This window comes from Erythrolamprus reginae, chromosome 1, assembly GCF_031021105.1.
Source record: "Erythrolamprus reginae isolate rEryReg1 chromosome 1, rEryReg1.hap1, whole genome shotgun sequence".
NCBI classification, from domain to species: domain Eukaryota; kingdom Metazoa; phylum Chordata; class Lepidosauria; order Squamata; family Dipsadidae; genus Erythrolamprus; species Erythrolamprus reginae.
In genome coordinates, this window is record NC_091950.1 from 64,218,982 (window position 1) to 64,239,762 (window position 20,781).

Genomic DNA, 20,781 nt, shown 5'->3' on the forward strand with positions numbered 1-20,781 from the left:
TACTTTCCTACTGAAGTGGTACCTATTTATCTACTTGTATTTGCACATTTTCGAACTTCTAGGAGGAGGTGGGGCTGGTAACGGGAGCTCACTCTGTCATGCGGCACTCAGATCTTGAAACTGGGTTGCCAGCTTTCCAGCTTTAATCACTGAACTATCACATCCCCTTATATCTCCATTACTTGTATATAAATTGGATTTGGTGAAGTGGCTGATTATTTATATTTGCTTCTTTAACTTTTTTTTAAAAAAAATCTTTTTCTTTTAAAGAATCCTTGTAAAGTCTCATCTCAGGATGAGCGGTGGCTTAGTTTCTTTCTCTAAAAGAAATAAAGTATAAAACATAAAATCCATGCTACATCAAGGCATTGCAGGATTTTCTGGCACTGTAGTGGGATTTAATTCTTCCCTCCAATCCTCTTACAGTTCAAGGCCACCTGAAATTGAATGATCCTTTTTAGTGATGCGAAATAGCTAATGAACCCTGTAAGTTCATTGATGTACTTTAATACTTTTTCAATAAAGTAAGAGTTCTTGAAGTCATACTAAGTGTCAGTGGAAGGAAATCAGAATCCATCCTACCAGTAAGTTGAAGTAGATGGATGCTTTGGAAGGTAGACTGCAGGAGATGACAACAAAGATGGTGGAGGAATGAACTAAATATGGTTTGGCATGTCTAGGATCTCTACACTTACCTGCTGCCTTCAGTGTAATGGAAAATTTAATCCAATCACTTATATTGTGATGACTCCCTGGACACTTCTCCAGATAACTCCCTAGATGTCAGCTCAGGGGAAGATGAACCAGTTCCTGGCATTGATGACTCCAAGCACCCATCTGTGGAGATTTGGCTGAAGTTCCAGGTGAGGAAAACATGTGGCTGCAGCTGGTCCATAAGGAGGAGCAGAAATTGTTTTCTGCCCTTGATCCAAAAACATATAGGGCAGAGAAAATGCATGCACTGAGAAGACCAACCAGACTACTTGAGAGGAAAAAGCTCCATCCTTCTTGATGGCTGCACAGGCAGCTAGCTATTTAGCACAGCTGACAGATGGAGGTGATGCTGGGAATGACCTGTTTATTTCCTAGCTGTGTGTTTTCTGGTCACCATGATTCCCATCTCATTTTGAATTGACACCATGCCTTTACTTGGATTATGCCTTAGAAATGTTGGACTTTTATTGCCCCGTAAACACTTTTGTGTTGTAGATTTATGTTTCACTGGTAGATTTAGTTTTACTAAACAAAATTCAAGTGCCTTGTGATAGCATTGGTCTGCTTGTGGCTGGACTTAATTGGGACAGTTCTGGGGTTTTTTGTGAAGGGAATTGCTGGAGAATAATAATAAACTCACTAAGCCAGTGATGGCGAACCTATGGAATGGGTGCCACAGATGGCACGCGGAGCCATATCTGCTGGCACACAAGCTGTTGCCCTAGCTCAGCTACAACATGCATGTGTGTGCCGGTCATCTGATTTTTGGCTTGCACAGAGGCTCTTGGAGGGGTTTTTTGGCTTTCAGAGAGCCTCCAGGAGGATGGGAGAGGGCGTTTTTACCCTTGGAGCCTGGGGAGGGCAAAAGACGAGCCTACTGGGCCCACCAGAAGTTGGGAAACATTTCAGTACCTGAGGGAAAAAAGGTTCGCCATCACTGCACTAAACCATAGTTTTAAGAATGTGGGCAAGTGAACGGGATAACACACATTTTCAGGAAGAATTCCACTGCCACTTCAAGTTTACTTTCAGACAAGAGAGGTGATGGATACAATTGTGTTCTTTGTCTAAAAACAGAAAATGTTGTGTCATTCAAGACACAGTTTTATTTTATGTATTTGATGACTCCATCTGGAGTGCATGCCAATAGCTGTACTAGATTTGGCTTGCAAGGATTTAGATGACAGGTTGGTAACAAAAAAAGATATACAACAATACAATGCTTTGTTGACTTCAAGTGCTTATTTGGAGTTTTGCAGCCAAGATCTCATCACTCTAATCCAGTGGTTCCCAACCTTTTTTTGGCTGTGCCTTCCCCCCATGACATATAATTCTTACTATTCAAATAGTAAACTACTACACATGCAGAGGAAGCCTAAAAGGCCATTATCTTGGTTTAAATGAGATTCCAATTGCCCCCATTTAAAATCAAATTGCCAACCCCCCCCCCCCCCCCAATGGGGCATGGACCCAACCTTAGGAACCAGGGCTCTAAATATTTACCCTTAGACCATTTTATTGTTGCAATGAAACCCAGGATTATATTTCCCCCCATTCATTAGTTTGCAGTGTATTGAAAAATATAAATAGAGACCAGTCTTTTCCCACTCCAGTAATTGACATTAAGAATGTAATTTGTAGTTGGTACACGAGAAAGACTGAGGAGGAAAGCATGAAAAAAGGGAGAATTTGTGTTTGTGGGGAGATATTATATATGCAGTGAGTTACTGAGTGGAAAGTGGAATGCCCAGAGAAGTAAGCTAAATTCTGTATTTTAATGTGAATTAGTAAACAGTCAGTGCTACAATAAATCTCCAAGGTATTTGATCCCTAAAAACTATCTTAATCCCTAGGGCAATGCTGGCAAAGAGAGATAACTGCTTTGAAGCAGAAATGTTCTTAACATAAAACCCACACTGTATTTACTCTCTGTGTGTCAATTTTTCTCCCTTCTTAAAATATTAATAAATAGAGGGGTTTAAATGCCTACCCTTCCTTAGCTCAGAGGCTGCTCTTGAGAGCTTTGTCTATTATGTCTGTCAGCCCTTTGCTTCACTAATGAGAATGTTTTAATTTATGGCTTATGATTGCCAGTCAAAGTTCAGGCAAAATTGGAGTCGCGTAAGAACAGTTGGGTACTGGGAGGTGTTTACTTCATATCGTACCTCTGAAACAAGCATGGAACATGCACACTGCAACATACTTGCATGGCATAGAGAAAATTGGCTGATCTATGTGGTGAATTTGATAGATGTTAAATCTGGCTTTTATCTGAGGAAGTAAGCTATTTATAGATGAGGCTTCTTAGGAGGGAATTTATATCTCTCTATTGAATATGCTGAGGAAAAAAGGTCTAGTGAATTTTTTAAAAAAGACCTACTTTGTTTTACATTTTTATTATTATTATTTTCATTGTGTTTATTTGTAATTCTGGTATATGATTCCAATAAAAATGGTCTAATTTGCATTTCTTGAACTTTGAGCCTGGAGAACTTTTGAACTTCTTCATAATTTTGTAATATTTCATGACAGTTTTAAATAGATTGCATAAATGTACGCATAATTAATATTACTGTTGGAAGGAATTAAAACATCCTCTCTCCATTTGCTTTTGAGTGTGATAGATAAATGCATGCTAGAGGATATTATAGTGCTGTGGATTTGCATTTAACTGATATTGATAAATCGCTCTGAATTAATCTGAAGGGAATGACTAAGTGGGAATCTCAGTGGCTGGGCTTCAATCCAGTCATATTCAGCATCTTTATAAAGAACAAATCGAATGGAAATTTACAGATGACACCAAACTACACAGACTTCACTTGGAATACTCTTTTCCTTTCAGGGAGCGGTTGAGAGGATTCAAGGGAGAACTAGCAGGATAGTAAAAGATAAATCAAGCCCAATGAAGAATGTTTAATAAAGTGGGATGGAAATATTATTGTACTTCTACAAATATCTGAGCAGATTTCTATAAATATCTAAAAATATGTCATGTGCAAGAAGGGGAGAGCTGTTTTTTCTTGAACCAAGTAGAGAACATAAAACAAAATGATTTTTTTTTTAAAAAAAAAAAGACAATTCCAGACTGAATAGCAGGACAAATTTCCACATGAGAAGAGCTGTTAAGAACTGAAAGTAAAAAAATAAGAAGTCCACCTACAACGGCAGTGGTTTTCTCCTCCCAATTTGAGGCTCCTGCAATGAAAAGGCAGTTGGAATAAATAAGGGCCCTTCCAACTTTTTCAGGTAGTTCTCAACTTATGACTGATCATTAGAGACCATTCAAAGTTACAAAAACCCTCCTTAGGGCTACTTACGACCTGGTTTTGAAGTTCTGATGGCTGCCATCCTCTCTCAGGGTGATATAATCGTATTTATTTTATTTATTTGTTTTGTCAAGTACGTATTGGTAGTATACAAAAATCTAAAAATGTTTATATACGTGATACTAGTAAAAGAGAAACACGAGGACCGGGAACGGAAAGCACTCTGGTGCACTTATGCATGCCCCCTATTTGGTACACTTGGCAACCAACCTGCATGTACAGCTGTTTGCAGCCTCCTGTGTTCATATGACTACAATTTATGATGGCTTTTTTTGCTGGAAATCAGTTTAGCCATTTTGGCTAAAATGGCTTCCCTTAAACCAGGGGTCTCCATGATGGTTTTTTAAGTCAGGGATCTCCAACCTTGGCAATGTTAAGATTTGTGGACTTCAACTCCCAGAATTCCTGAACCAGCAAAGCTGGCTCAAAAATTCTGGGAGTTAAAGTCCACAAGTTTTAAGGTTGCCAAGGTTGGAGATCCCTGACTTAAACAACCATCTTGTTTGCTTAGTGACTGAGACTTTTGCTTAATGTCAGATGCAAAATAAAAAATAAAAAATTGTAAGATTGGGTTCAGTTACATAGGGACCGCTTAATTAATGGCTGCTGTGATTTGTGACTGTAATTCCAAACTCAATTCCTGACATAAATTGAAGACTAAGGACTAAGATTCTAAGATTCTACCAATTTTCATCAGTCATGCAGACACTTATAATCTTGGAAAAATGATGACATCTGAAGAAGAAAAGCCTTAACTTCTAGCATGTTATGTTACCTGAATCATCACTCGGCCACTCTTAATTCACTGCAGTATGTATCTTCTTATGCCACTGAATACATCTTTCAAGTAAAAAAAAAGCAATATGAAAGTCCTCCTTTTGACATGGTCTATGTCAGGCCATTCGGCACTTAATATTGTAGACACTCTTTACCATTCTGGTGGTTTCTTGACAACATGCAATTATCAAAATCCCTAGATTCCATGCTTGTTGTAGCCCCAACCTGCCTGAAAACCACCAGATTGGCAAAAGCAAGTGTAGACTCCTGATGTTAAGGGTGATACAACCAGTGGATATTGGGATGAGTTTAGAAATTGTTCAGGGCTCAATCTAGAAAGCTGATGGGATGAAGTAAAGCAGCAAAAAGAATCTTGAAAACAAGATGAGCTGATTTCTATTTCTTCTTGTTTCCCCCCCCCCCCCAAAATGATAGCTGTGGCTGGAAAGGAAGACAGTCTTACATTAATACTACTACCCAAATGTATCAGTTTCTTGAACATTTAATTTATTTGCTTTAGGCTGCCACTTGACTTCAAACAACTCTGGTTTGGTTCCTACACACACATTCTTAGATTTCTCTGGTGCAGTACCCTCATTGTTGTAATCCTTTCTGATTATAGTGTCATGAAAGAAGATGAATTAAGGAAGGTTTAAAAAAGAAGCAGTTCACTTGTCTGGAAAACTAAAACATATGGTTTCTAGTAAAGTAAGATTAAATTATTCTTAGCTCATCATGTTGTCTATGGTGAGGGTAGTTTACCCAAAAGCAATGTCAGCCAGAAGTATCTTAAACTTTAAGATGCTTGGCAACTCAACTTCAAGCTATCTTTCAAAGTATTGACCTCAATGCTAGCATCTCATATGTTGGAAGATTATCTCAATGGTGACTTTTTGCAATTACCAGCATATGATTTATGATTCTGTCCTGAGGTTAAGTCATACACATGTGATGATGTGATGTCAGTGTCTCTTTGTGTGTGCACTATAAAATGAAGCCTTCTCTTGTTATCTCTTCTCTTCTAATTACACCTTGTAAAAATACATTCTAAGCTACTGAACAAATGAAATCAATAAAAGAAGGAAGGTTAGGAGTGTGAAATGACTTTTGAAGAAGTATTTGCTTCTGTATTTTTAAACATCACTCTCTATAAAAATGTCCTTGAGAGTGTACTGGATGGGCCTCCTGTTTCTTTTGATACAAATGAATTACAATGAAGCAGTTGTAATTCAAGTAAGATCTTATTTTCCAGAACTTTAATTTCCAAGATATGGATTCCTTTTGTGCATTATTAATAATGACTGTTCCTCACCATACCTCTTGTATCTGCTGAATTATTTACCATGAGAACTTTTGCAAAGTTTGTAGATTTCTGCTAGAATATACCAGTAGATTAAGGGTTATACACAAATATGCACATATACATTTGCATGGAATAAACAAACAAACAAGCAAGCAAGCAAATAAATACATGTAAAAGCAATGTTATACAGAGATAGTAAAGGGCCTATGATATTAATTTTATTTACCGGTATTTATTTATTTATACCTTTTATTTCTTGCCTTTATAATCTTTATAAATAACTCGTGAACATCTCCAGTACAGCTTCCTCTTCCTATTCTCCCCCACAATGACAACCCTGTTGAGGGGAGGGAAGAGAGAGTAATTGGCCCAGTCACCTAGCTAATTTTCATGCCTAAAATGAAATTAGAACTCAGTCTTGGTATCTAGTCTGATATATTTAACCTCTATAAGAAGAATATTCTTTTAAAGATTATTCCACTTGTACTACACACACACGAACATGCAGAACCTAAAACTACATTTTTGTTTTAAAATATTTTACTTTTGTAAATATACTACTCAAAAAAATAAAGGGAACATTCAAATAACACATCCTAGATCTGAATGAATGAAACATTCTCATTGAATACTTTGTTCTGTACAAAGTTAAGTGTGCACAACAGCATGTGAAATTGATTGTCAATCAGTGTTGCTTCCTAAGTGGACAGTGTGATTTCACAGAAGTTTGATATACTTGGAGTTATATTATGTTGTTTAATTGTTCCCTTAATTTTTTTGAGCAGTATATAATTTACCGGTAATTCATGACATAAACTTGACTGCTTAAAAAAACTTTAGGGGTTTTATAACTATAGTAAACTGTTGATAATATATTTCTTGGCATTTGTAGCAGAAAATAAATTCACACCTTGAATTGCCTGAATTAAACCTAATTGATTTGGCTCATAGGAGGAATTATGTTTGGGAGTCTCACTTTGAAAATTTATGGAGACCTGGGCTCCACCTGCATGCAAACAAAATAAGAAGACAGAGGGTAGAAGAATAGATTTAGCTGTTTAATATCAGCCTTCATTTTGGAATGATCTCAAACAGAAAACTAATTGAACAGGAAACATAACCGCTATCCCTGATGAGCAATTATTAGTTGAAGTGATTTATTTAGTAATCTATAAACATTCACAGTTGGTATTCTTGCCTTTTTATGACATATTAAAGCGTTCTTACTGTCTCATTCTATTCTCTCTGTTCTCCAATTCTAAGAGACCTGAATGCCTTGAATAATTGAGATAACCTTCAATAGATTTCAATATTACTGTAACTGGAATCAGATTTATATTCCTGTGTTTTGGTACATAGGAATTGATCTGCTTGTTCTTACAGAGACAAAAGAAGGATATTATTATCTAAATCAAGATGATATCATGATGAGCAAATAAATGAGACCTTGACTGATGTTACTATAATATATTTGCGAGCAGATAGTCAATCCTTGGATTCAATTGGGGATCCAATAAATTTTCTTTTTAGAATTAAGGTTTTTCTATTGGCAAGACCTGAGACTGAGTCTCCTTGTCCAAGGTAAATGATAATTTGTTGGAAGTAGTTAGAAATAGTTTTATTTGAAAGTGCAATACTCTTTTATATTAATTATTTCACATTAATGCTGTAATTTGAAGATGTGCCTGGCTGTAGTAATATGGAAAGTGAATTCCAATATAACTGGGAAATCTCATTCAGGTTATGGTTTCCCAAATGTGCTGTAACCTTTCAAGAGGTAACTGGACTTTCATGTTTTTCTTTGAAGACATTTTGCTTTTCATCCAAGAAGCTTCTTCAGCTCTGGCTGGTGGTGGGGAATGGAAGGATTTATATTACTTGAAAACAGTTGGTCATTTGCATTATTTTAGACTTGCAGTGGTTCTCAAACTTTCTAAAGTTGCGACCCCTTAATACAATTCCTCATGTTGTGATGAGCCCCCAACCATAAGTCTAGCACCAATTCTCCCAACAGAGGTTTAAGCTGATTGGCAGGAAGGACAGAGGGACACCCCTACTGTAAACACCTGATTGGTCAGATTGTAAAAATATGTTCCAAGGCACCAGAAGAGAAGCTTTAAGTCCTAACAACATTGGAAATTTGTTTTTTCCCTTGGTCTTAGGCAACCCCTGTGAGATGGTCATTCTCCCCCCCAAAGGAGTCCCGACCTCCAGGTTGAGAACCACTGTTTTAGAGAGTCATTGAGACCACTTGGAGATTTGTCTGCATCCTCAGGGTCACCAGAATAGTGCAAATGGGTGCGGAACCTTCTTGAAACTGCTGAAAGGACTGTGTTGTGCTTTCTGCAGGATGTTTTCTGCCATGTGTTTCTTCATTGTTAACCAACTTGGGACTTGACCAATTAGTATCAAACAATACTAGACTCAATAGCTGTCTTGACCTCATATTCTGTAATAGCAAAAGCGCTATCTATAGACTGCACATAAAAGAACCCTTCTCCAACAGCGATCGTAATATGATTAACTTCAACCTCAATCTACACCATCCTGACTCTCACCTGAATAATGTGACACCTAAGTACAATTTTAGGAAAGCCAACTATGAACTCATAGATGCCAATAGAGTTGGCCTTCTCCGGGTCCCATCGACTAAACAATGTTGTCTGGCGGGACCCAGGGGAAAAGCCTTCTCTGTGGCGGCTCCGACCCTCTGGAACCAGTTCCCCCCTGAGATTAGGATTGCCTCCACCCTCCTTGCCTTTCACAAACTCCTTAAAACCCACCTCTGCCATCAGGCATGGGGGAACTGAAACATCTCCCCCTTGCCCATGTTGTTTTGGTGTTAGATTGATTGTATGCATGTTTTAATATTCTGGGGTTGTTTTTATGAATTTTTAGCTTAAAATTGTAATTGGATTGGTGGGTATTGGATTTGTATTGTTTTTATCTTGTGAGCCGCCCTGAGTTTTCGGAGAGGGGCGGCATATAAATCCAATTAATCTAATCTAATCTAATCTAATCTAATCTAATCTAATCTATCAATTCTTAACTGGCAATCTTTATTCTCTAACTGCAACATCACTGATGATCTCTACAACATGTTCTTACTCCAAATTAAAAGACTTATGTACATGTACCACGACATGTACCACGACATGTACCACTCACTTCATCCAGAGATTTAAAAAAAATAACTTACCTGTCTCGATAAAGAAACTACAAACCAAAAAAAGATCTCTCTGGCGTAAAAACAAAAAAGGCCAAGTAACCAACTTCAAAAGCTGCTACAAAAGCATATGCCAGCAAATAAAAGCAGAATGTCTCAACTATCACAGCAAACAAGAGGAAAACCTCCTCCACTCCAAATCCTGCCGAGCCTTCTACAACTTTGTCAACAACAAACTAAATGACTCTAAACCTATTCCACCTCTCGTAGGACCCAACAACAAAGAATACCACGATGATCCATCCAAAGCTAACCTCTTCAACTTTTTCTTTGGCTCTGTCTTTGTTAACAGTAATGGCTCATCCCCCATCTTTGCAAATCACACCTCTAACTCTCTCAACAACCTAATCCAAATCGACTTCACTGTAGACCACGTTGAAAAAGCAATCTGTGACTCAAACCTTCCCTATCAGTCGGACGAGACAGTCTCTGTCCATACTTCCTAAATAAGCTTTCTTCTGCTATAGCTGAACTTCTAAGCATTATCTTCCCAAAATCCTACAGGACCAGCACACTCCCCAAGCTATGGTCAAAAGCAATAGTCATCCCCATCTTCAAAAAAGGAGACCCTTCTCTCATTGACAACTACAGACCAATATCACTATGCTGCATCTCATGTACAGTCATGGAATCAATTATAAATCAATCAATCACCCGTTACTTAGAATCTAATAACCTACTCTCAAACAATTTTGATTCAGAAAGAAATTATCCTGCAACCTACAGCTACTTCACTGCAAAAACATATGGATTACCCACCTAGATCAAGGAAAATCCATTGATGCAATTTATATTGACTTTTGTAAAGACTTCAACTCAGTTGTCCATGAGAAACTACTCCTAAAACTCAAATCCTATGGCATCTCAGGATTCCTCCACAGCTGGATCACTGCATTTCTGTCAAATAGGCAACAAGTTGTCAAAATTGGAAGCGCCATTTCCACCCCTGTCCCTATTAAAAGTGGTGTTCCCCAAGGCAGCGTACTACTACCTACTCTTTTCATTCTCTACATCAACGACCTTGTGATCATATCATAAGCAACTGTGTTCTTTTCGCCGACAATGTAAAATTCTTCAACATCATGGACAACACATCTACTCTCCAAAAAGACCTCGACTTTGTCTCAGATTGGTCTAACACCTGGCAACTTCAAATATCAACCAACAAATGCTCCACCCTCCACATCAGCAAAAAGAATCTGAACCTCATATGTAAACTGAATAAACAAAATCTCACAGCCAACCCCAACTCAGTAAAAGACCTTGGAATACTAATATCAAATGACCTAAGTGCCAAAGCCCACTGCAACAATATCGTCAAAAAGGCTTCTAGAGTTGTCAACCTGATCCTACATAGCTTCTGCTCCGGCAATCTCACACTACTCACCAGAGCCTACAAAACTTTTGCCAGACCCATCCTTGAATACAGCTCATCTGTCTGGAACCCATACCACATCTCGGACATCAACACCCTCGAAAATGTCCAAAGATACTTCACCAGAAGAGCCCTTCACTCCTCCACTCGAAACAGAATACCCTATGAAAGTAGACTAACAATCTTGGGTCTAGAAAGCTTAGAACTACGATGTCTAAAACACGATCTAAGTATTGCCCACAAGATCATATGCTGCAATGTCCTGCCTATCAATGACTACTTCAGCTTCAATCACAACAACACAAGAGCACGCAACAGATTCAAACTTAATATTAACTGCTCCAAACTAGACTGTAAAAAAATATGACTTTAGCAATCGAGTTGTCGAAGCGTGGAACTTATTACCAGACTAGTGTTAACCCCTAACTCCCAGCATTTTTCCCTTAGACTATCCATGTTTGATCTCTCCAGGTTCCTAAGAGGTCAGTAAGGGGCGTACATAAGTGCACTAGCATGCCTTCCGTCCCCTGTCCAATTGTATCTTCTTTATCCCATATATCTTTTCCTCCTTCTTATATCTTTTCCTCTATTTTTATATCTTTTCTTCTATCCTTTTCTTTATATATATTACTACATGTCTATTCTCTTCAATATGTATTGTGTATTGGACAAAATAAATAAATAAATAAATAAATTGTTGAATACAGAGGTGCAGACTTTTGGGGATGAATCTGTATTGTGTGCATCTCAAACTGAAGTACAAATTGTTCCTGTAGTCTTCCATTTTTTTCTCAAAGAAAAACAACAAAAATATAGTTCCCTCTTGAAAAAACATGACAATCTGGATGATAAAAATCACCATAGACATTTAGCTATGCACTTTGGGATGAATACTCTTTGAATGGTACAGGAGTATGAATAGATTTTCCCCAAAATTACTGATTACAGGAACCATTACATATCCTTGTAATTTATATTGGCTGGTTCCTAATATGATTTGATTGCTTATTTTACCCGGATTATCTTTAAGTGTTGTACTTTATGATTCTTGACGAACATATCTGTACACTGAGAGTATGTGCACCAAGACAAATTCCTTGTGTGTCCAATCACACTTGGCCAATAAAAAACAAACAAATATTATTCTATTTGCACTTCAGTTTGAGACACAGTTTTCTGCCCTGTGAAGAGACACAGAACAGAAAACATTTTACAGGAAGCACAGCTCCACAACAGCATTTCCAAGATGGCTCCACAGCCATTTGCACTACTGAATGACTCTGAGGACACAGAAAAATCTGAAGTGTCATCAATGACTGCCTAAAAAACACAAATGACCATTTAGTCTCTCAAGAAATATACCATAAGCAAAGTGCTCATGAACTGTGTTTTCCCTATTTTGGTGTATGTGCAGCGGAAAGAAGAACAATGAAACAAAATGAAACAAAATGAAATGAAACACAAAACAAAACAAAATGCCAACAACAAAATTCCTGTTCTACATGTGCTACCAGATTTGGATTGCAAAAGTCCAAACAGCCAGTAGGTGGCAGCAAATAGAGTTTTAGAGTTTTAATGCCTCTTTTTACTGCTATCAAGTGGTGATCCAGATTTTACAACTCAGATATGATAGTCCTACCGTTAGTTCAGTTCAAGGCCTTTAAAAAAATGAGAACAATTCAAAATACACATTGAGTGGGAAAGGAAGACAGCACAAGGTCTTCTTCCAATATTTGTATGTACAATACACTCTATTTTTCTCTTGTGTTTTTACAAGATGAAATCAAGCAGAAATCCACCTTCCACTTTTCTGAAAAATTTCTTCTCCTCAAAACAACTTTTTATTTTTATTTTTATTTTTTACTTCACAGGATTTTGCTTCTTTGAGATTAAACTTTTTATGATGGTTTGGCCTGTTTTGCTCCTATAAAATGCAATGAAGGCAGGGTCCTTATTGTTATTCTTGTTCTTGTCATTATTTGCCTTCACAATTAATCCATTACTCGACTGTCTCCCATGGCTGCATGTGCTAAGGGTAAGTTCAAAGCTAATCAACCAATTTACATAATACTTGGCCACCTTATAAGTAAGAAAACACTCAGCATTGTAGCCATGAGAAGTTCAGCAAATTTCTCCAGCACATCACTCAAAAGTAAAGGTTCTTTTCCAAGTTCACAACAAGATTCATTCCTGTGATGCTGGGTGGTATTAGATGGAAAAGATCTCCCTTTTTGCACTGCTCCATAGAATAAAAACATGATGATTCCAGAAAATGCTATGAAAAGAATAATGACGTGTTAATAAGAACTCTGGTGGGAAAGCTGTTTGACTCTCACTTAGTGAGGCATAGAGAAAGGAACCATGCCATAGTTTCCATGGTGTTATTAAAAACAGAGACAAATTGGGTGATAGTGAGCTTGTTGCCCACTCAGTAATTATAAATGAATCTCTCAAGGAGGAGGACATCAAGATATTAAGAAAAGTGTCATGAAACTGTATCTGATTGAATCATATGTTCTTTTTATTTCTATTAGACCTCCTTAAACCATATTAGGCTATTTTATTCATGACTCCCAAACTTAATAATTTACAATTCGATAGTGTCTAATCCTAGATTTGCAGGGAAGAGGAAAGACTCAGACTGGGGACCTTCAGCACGCAAACTTTGTGCTGTATAGAGTAATGGCATTTTCCTTCTATATAGCACCTTCACTTTGTGGGCCACTTGAATTCTTCCTGTCAGCCTCCTTTTCCCATGAGAATTTAACATCCATATGAAATGGGTAGTTTCATCAGTAGGGCATGCAGCCTATTGTTTTTGCAAGAAAATGAGGCTATGCCTGGCTCCTGGAATAGACTAAAGGAAGCTCAAAGAGATGCCTAGACAAGAAAAAAACCTACCACTGTTAAATAGTTATTCAGATTAGATGAATAACATTCAAACTATTTCTGAAGCAACTGCCCTGCACTCCCATGAAGAATCAACTTCACCTCTTTGAAAACCTGATCACAGTCATTAGCAGTTGAAAAAGGCTCACTGCATGATGTGGCTTTTACCAATTTAGACTGGTAATCCACATTCCTCCTTTCTGGATATTGGCTGCAACACTTCCTGATCTTTTGATGACTATTTGGGTCGTTCATAGAATGATCCAAAACAGAGTTGACAACAATTGCCATAAAATGATGACTTAGGCAATATTATCAAAACTGCTGGTTTGGGCTTATCTGCCTTGATTTGAAGGGTTATAAAACAAATAATTGCACTAGTGTGCCTTCCGTCCCCATGTCCAATTGTCTCTCCTTTATTTTTATATATCTTTCCCTGTCCAATTGTCTCTCCTATATTTTTATATATCTTTTCTCCCATTCATATATCCTTTCCTCTACTCTTCATTGATGTATTCTATTCTCATATCTTTTCTTCTATCCTTTCCCTGATATTTACTACTACATGTTTTTATTCTCTTTAACTTTCAATTTGTATTGGACAAAATAAATAAATAAATAAATAACAGACTGGGAGCATGGCACCATCTTTCCATTTATCCCAAAATCTTTTTCAGAATCTTCACATGTACTGTATATTTTCTTTAAGTGTATGGTTTTTTTCATCTGTTTTCGATACTAAGCCTTCAATACAAAGGGTTTTTTTAAAGTCTGTTCTTGTAATTACTTAAACAGTTTTCTTTCTTTCTTTCTTTCTTTTTTTAAATGGATGGATAGATGCATTGCATCAATATTATATCATGTATTCTTATGTTTTATCAACTTTTTTTAAACTCTAAGAATGAGATGGGGCGATATCTAAATTTGATAAATTAATTTTTCTTAAATACTACTTTTATCGTGCTGACTTTGCTCTTTCTTTCTATCTCTATTTTTTTTCCTGGAGTTTAAAAATCTTACATATTTTTATTCTGTGGATTTTTTAAAAATGATGCTTAGAAAACTGATTGATAAATTTGCACATCCAAACAACAATAAATGAGCAAATTAACGATATCCTCCTGGTTTTTATTATATAATAGCAAATGAGCATTTGGGAATAAGATATTGTTCATAAATCCAACAACATGAGCAAAAGTGTGATGCATTGGTTTAAAGCAGTGGTTCCTGGCTTGGTGGCCTAGGGAGGGCAGGAGAACTGGCCCAGAATGCACACGCACCCACAGCTCAACTTCAACAGGAGCAGCGGGGTGGTATGAATGTGCATGTGTGCACAACTCAACTTACGCAAGTTGAGCTGTACATGTGCATGGGCATTGGCCTGCTGTTTGAGCAAATCAAGCTCATGCATATGTGTGCATTTGGACTCTCCCGCTAATGGGACCCAGTTCCAAATAGGCCTTGGTCCCGTGGTGGGCTGCAGCCTGGGGTTTGGGGACCCCTGGTTTAGAGTATAAAGTTTAGAAATGGGTATCAAGATCGAAATCGTTAGCCCAGGAAACTCACTGACTAATTTATTCCAAAGTTTATTGTGAGGTTAAAAATGTGACAATTCTGCATCTTTTTTCCCCCTCAGCTTTCTTGCAGAACAAACTTGTTAAATGAGCTGAAGTGTTCTTATAACCCAAATCTCTTAAGAAAAAGGAAAATCCCTTATCTCTTTGGACAGAAAGTCACAGCAACAACAGGGCTTTGGGAAGAACATTTTATTGCTAAGCATATTCTTGAACAGAAAGGCAATTATGAAAAGAAAAGAACTGGGGAAAAAGGAAAGGATGGAGAGAAAAAAAGGGAAACAAAAGTGAGAGATAACGTCACAACAACGTTAACAAAAATCTTCACAGTTCTGTTCAGAAAATAATAGTGAAATGAGAGAAGCTTTCAGACAGAAATGCACATGTTCCCCAAAATCTGTCCCAAACAAACAGAGAGAAGAAAAGAAAAGTGGGTTTTCCTAAAGAAAAAGAAAAAAGCAGAAAATCATTTCACAAGACTCCAAGAACAGCAGCAATCTTTTACAGACATCAAGATATAATCAACTCCATATATGTTTGGCCAGTGAGGCTGTTGAAAATCATTCTTTCACATCTTTTAAAAACCAGTCTCTCTCTCTTTCTCTCTCTCTCTCTCTGTCTCTCTCTCTTTCTTTCTCTGTTGTAGTGTAAAACAAATTAAAAATTAAATCAAAGAAAACAAAACAAACCTCACACACACCAAAAAGATTTGTTAGCCAGGTAAGCCTCTTCTCAAAGCATATGAGAAGGCTGCCTTCTTTTTATTGTTCCCATGTGCGTGTGTGCATTAGATAACACGTCTTCAAAGATTCATGCGACTTATAAACACCAGCAAGAGTAGATTTCTAAACCTAAACAGCTGATTAGATTTCATCTGTACACAGGAAAATTGTACATTTTTTTTTTACTTGCCAGAGTCCTCTAAGCTATGTGTTTTCCCTGTTTCTATCAATCTCACTGTCTTCCTTGTTTGCTTTTATTTATTATTGTTATTTTTTTTTGCACATGATATTTGTGGCCAGAAAACACCAGTTGATTATTTTTACTGAACAGTAAATTGCTCTTTTAAAAAATGGGAGAGATTAAAAAAAACCCAATCCAACAATTAAGTACACTGAATATAATCAACAACTCAATGAAATCTCAGAGCATTTTATGTACATCACAGTACCCATCTAAAAATTACATCAGCCCAAAAAAATTGTAGTAAAATATGTAAACAAAAAGGTATTCTTATCTGAAAATTGTTTTTTTGACACAGATAACTGTGACAAGGTTAAAATGCACACTCTGTTCACATTTTTAAAGTTTAGATTTTTGCTCTTTTGTAAAAACATTTTTCTTTACAACAGTCTCATTTCATATTAAGATTTTAACAGCATTTCTGTTCCAGTCATCCCATCAAACATACCATGATAAATATATCTGTGTCTGCATATATATATATATATTTATATATATTTATTTATATATATATTATACTATTAATAAGCTCCTTTATTTTTTCTGTGTATCATAAGGACTTTTTAAAATTTATCTTCTTTCATATAAAAGTCAAGGGATAGGGAGAATAGGGCAAATGGAAGGACAGCGAATCAGAAATGTCAATCTACAAAATTAAATTGTTACATATGAAACATACCATCATGGTTTGTTTTGTTTTTGAAGCACAATCCCTATTGTGAATTCCTCCATGACATTTTTTGGCCTGTGTGACATGCGGTTTTGTCACAAGACATACTCCATAATCTTTCTAAACATTTTATTCAGCTGATCACTATTCTTTGCATTCATACAGTGTCCTCAGCCAAAGAACCAGACAATGGCTCCCTTATTTTTGCTTGGACTATTCAATTGAAAATAACTACTTTTGATTTGATTTTGATGTTGTTGTTTTTGCCCCATTGTTGACCAAACGGTAGTCAGACATGGCTAGGGGCTTCTAATCAAAGTAGAAACTGCTATCCTCTTATGACTTTGCTTACAAATAACTAGACCCAGTATCTGGGGTTTTCCAATTTTCCATTACCATCATTTTCGACATGATCACCATCACTAACTCTTTCTCACTTTTTTTTTTTTTATGTTAACAGCTTACTGCAGACAACAGATTCAAGAGACAACACAACCTGATATGTAGAGCAAACACTGTGGATAGAACTTGAGTTCATATATGGCAACAGTCTTTATTTAGTACATTTTCCCCAAGATTTCTTCTTGACTTATAACCTGGCTTATTCTCCCAAAACCTTTCACAGAAAATGAAAAAAACTCAGACAAAAAATATAATGAAAACCCCAAACCATTTTTTATTATTAGTATTACTATTTCTTTCCCCCTCACATCTTGAAAAAATGATACTCAGGCTGGACATGGCCAGATCAGTTGTTCTGTTTTGTTTCTAACATTTCCACTTTTTTTCTTTTTCTATTTTTTTTTGTTATTTTTTAAAATAATAAACTGAAAAAAAATAGAGTACAGTCAAAGATTTGGAACATCATTAAAGACTCACTTGGAGATACGAAACAAGTAAGCCATGAAGTCTTCTGCCCTCGCAGAACAGTTCAGCTGAGGAGGAACTCGGAAGGCTTTTAAGTCTGCCAACATGGATATGCTGGGGAGGCCTTCTTCTGAACACTATATGTGCTTTATAATACAGGAGGGCAGAGTTTGGGGACTCCAAGCAGTGATTTGAAAACTTAGCAGTCAACGACTGAAATGTTTATGCACAACATTGGTCTCAAACCGCAGATGGTTTCTCCCAATCTCGTTGGCTGCAACAGTTTTGGTTCAGTTATAGCTCATTCAATATTTATATATTTATATATAAATATTTTTTGTTTTGTTTTTACACATAATATTCTTTGTCCTTGTTTTTCTGTTTCTTGTGGCCGCTCTTTGAACTCTGCTGCTTCTCCTTCATGAGCGTGCCGTTGCTCTGGGCTGAGTTGCTGATGTAGTTACGCGTCTCATCCACCTGATAGGACCCTTCATCCCTGTTCCTGTACTTGTACATGGCATACAGGAGGATCAGGATGCAGAGGGCAGCAGCAGCTACAATGCCGACGACCATTCCCGTTGTGCTGCTCGACTCACGGACCACCTCTGAGGCCCCCGGAACCCGTCTGATTCCTGGCTCCGTGGGGTTTGCTGTGGGCACATTACGGAACATGGGGGAAGTTATTAGCGGGCTCTTCAGTTTTGTGCTGTCTAGCTCATAGGCAGTGGGCAACGGAAGCAAGACTATATCAGGCTGGGGTTTGAGGTCACGGTTATTCATGTTGCCAGCTGGCAATTTGGGCACCATCCCAGTCGAGGACGAAGCTGTGGAGCGGATCAGCTCAGGGGAGAAAGCTGTGATAGTAGTCCTACCAGTTTCGGAGACTTTGTTAGGTCTAAAGTCCTTGGCTTCCCACTTGGGTGCGTGTGCTTTGTAGCCACCTTCGAAGATTGAAGTGGAAAGACTTTTATCTGTTACCAAGGAGAAGGTGGTGTAAAAATCTTCATCATCAGTAGGGGGTAGGTTAGAGTCAAAAGTTTCCCCTGAGCCATACCCAGATATCACCAAGCCATCATCATCACAACCATCGCTGCCTTGGTCCGACAAGCAAGGTAACCCCGCCTCAGAGGTCATGGACAGGGAATCTTTGGTGGTCTCAATAATGGTGAGGAGGGGACGGAAGGTAGTGGGGAGTGTAATGAAAGGTGCACGAGTAGTAATAGGAGGGATATCTAAAGGGTCTTCTACAAGAAGAGGGATAACTAATTCACCTCCTGGACAGAAGAAAAGAAAAAAGAAAAAGGTTAGTTCATCCTGAATGCAGTGCAAGATCTGATCTTCACCTCACCTGCCTCAACACCTGAGTGTATAAACCTGCACATGTATGTGGCAGCTGCATGGAACTAGCAGTTTCTTTCTCAACAGGGTTCTACATGTTTGTAAATCTATTCCCACCCCCCAATATTTGGCTGCACTTTCCCACCTCTTTCAACTTTTCAAAGAAGGATGAATTTAATTTGGTTGTTGAACATACTTTCTGATTGAGACTTGCTGAATTCTAACATCATACATTTCTTCTATTCAGTGTAATATTTAAAGATTTCAGTAAATGCATGTTTTATTATAATAGCTGGTTAGTTAGAAATATGTTCACTGTTTTGTTGTAATTAATCGCATATGAATGATTTTAAAAGTAAAATCTCCCCCTACTCATGCTAACTTCTTGAAGACTTCATGAACATATCTGTGCAATTTATCAGCAGCTTTACAGAAGAAGCTTGATATTGGCCTATTTGGGGTCATCTGTTGATTTTCTCGTCTAGCCAATAGCCTTTAGAATCCCAAAAGATCCCAATCCAAATATGAACTGAGCCTTGTTAACTTCCAAGCCATTTTCAAGGTCAACTATATCACCATTCAGGCTATCAAAAGGCTACCTCACTTTTTTAAAAATTAGAATTGATCAAGTGAAGAAGCAAACAAAAAGATACTAATCAGGTGCACTTTAAGGTCAGTGTATAACCCAAATAACTGCAATTAGCCAAATAAAATGCCCATTTACAACTCCCAAGAACTTGGAAGGTTGCATCCATTTAAATATGCTCTATTTAGCCCAATAGATATTCTTCTACCATTACTGCTACTACTTTCATGTGATCAGGGCTGCCTAGAATTAATTGGATATGTTGGATATTTGTTGGTTATTTTGTTAAAGAAAAGAATGTGTACTAACAAATTGCTAGAAGACAAATAAAAGGGCAGGATTGATTCTTAAGAATGACAGAAAAATAATCAGCCATACGTATATACTTCAAATGAGTTTAAATCTCCAGAATGAACTGCTCTCTGTTTGTTTGGGACAGATTTTGGGGAACATGTGCATTTCTGTCTGAATGGGACAAAAAATGGAAAACGGGAGTTCCAAGGGGGTGATAAAAAATGCCCTGGCAGATTCTTGTGTGGGTCATAACGAGATTGATCTGAAAGAACCTTACATGGTGATTACCAGATGATACCTGGTATCATCAATAAAATTCAACTGAAACAAATGTATGAGTAAATTATTCTCAATTAACTTGCTCCACTGATTCAAAGGCACTTAAGTTCCCAGTAACCTTAATTGGTTGGGTGTGCAGTAATGACATGATTTACATAATATTGTTCTTTGAGAGGAAAGGAGATATACCTAGTATGTCACACAGTAAATAACTGAGCTCTCCTAGTTCAAAATATTTAAATCCAACTAGAAATAGTCTATAAAGCAAATGGTATTGTTTCCGAAGAGAATCTATATTCTCTTGCTGAAAATACAGTAATCATATGCAAAGAAGCTATTTTGGAACTGCTGGAAAAGCTTAGATCTTAACAGTGGAGGTTCTTGTTTAAATTTTCCTATACTGAGCAATTATTTTATTTAATCGTTGCTATTGTTTCAACCTATTATTATCTCTTTTTGATTTTTTTATTGCTGCCCAGATATTTAGTCTATTGTTAAGAATTGAAAAACTTTCTGAGTTTGCCAAAAACCTCACTGCTGGTGAATTCATTAATCTATCCATGTAGTTTTCCCATATTCTATAGCACTACAAAGGGA

General features: G+C 37.2%; 1 protein-coding gene across 1 annotated transcript in view; it reads right to left on the minus strand.

The window, feature by feature from the left end:
* Nucleotides 1–17,482: 17,482 nt before the first annotated feature.
* Nucleotides 17,483–20,781, minus strand: part of NRXN3 (neurexin 3) — a 1,550,407-nt gene continuing 1,547,108 nt past the window's right edge. Inside the window, exon 22 of the mRNA XM_070753995.1 lies at nt 17,483–18,961. Coding sequence (XP_070610096.1) covers nt 18,036–18,961 — 926 coding nt within the window. The 3' untranslated portion in view covers nt 17,483–18,035. The remainder of the gene's footprint in view (nt 18,962–20,781) is intronic.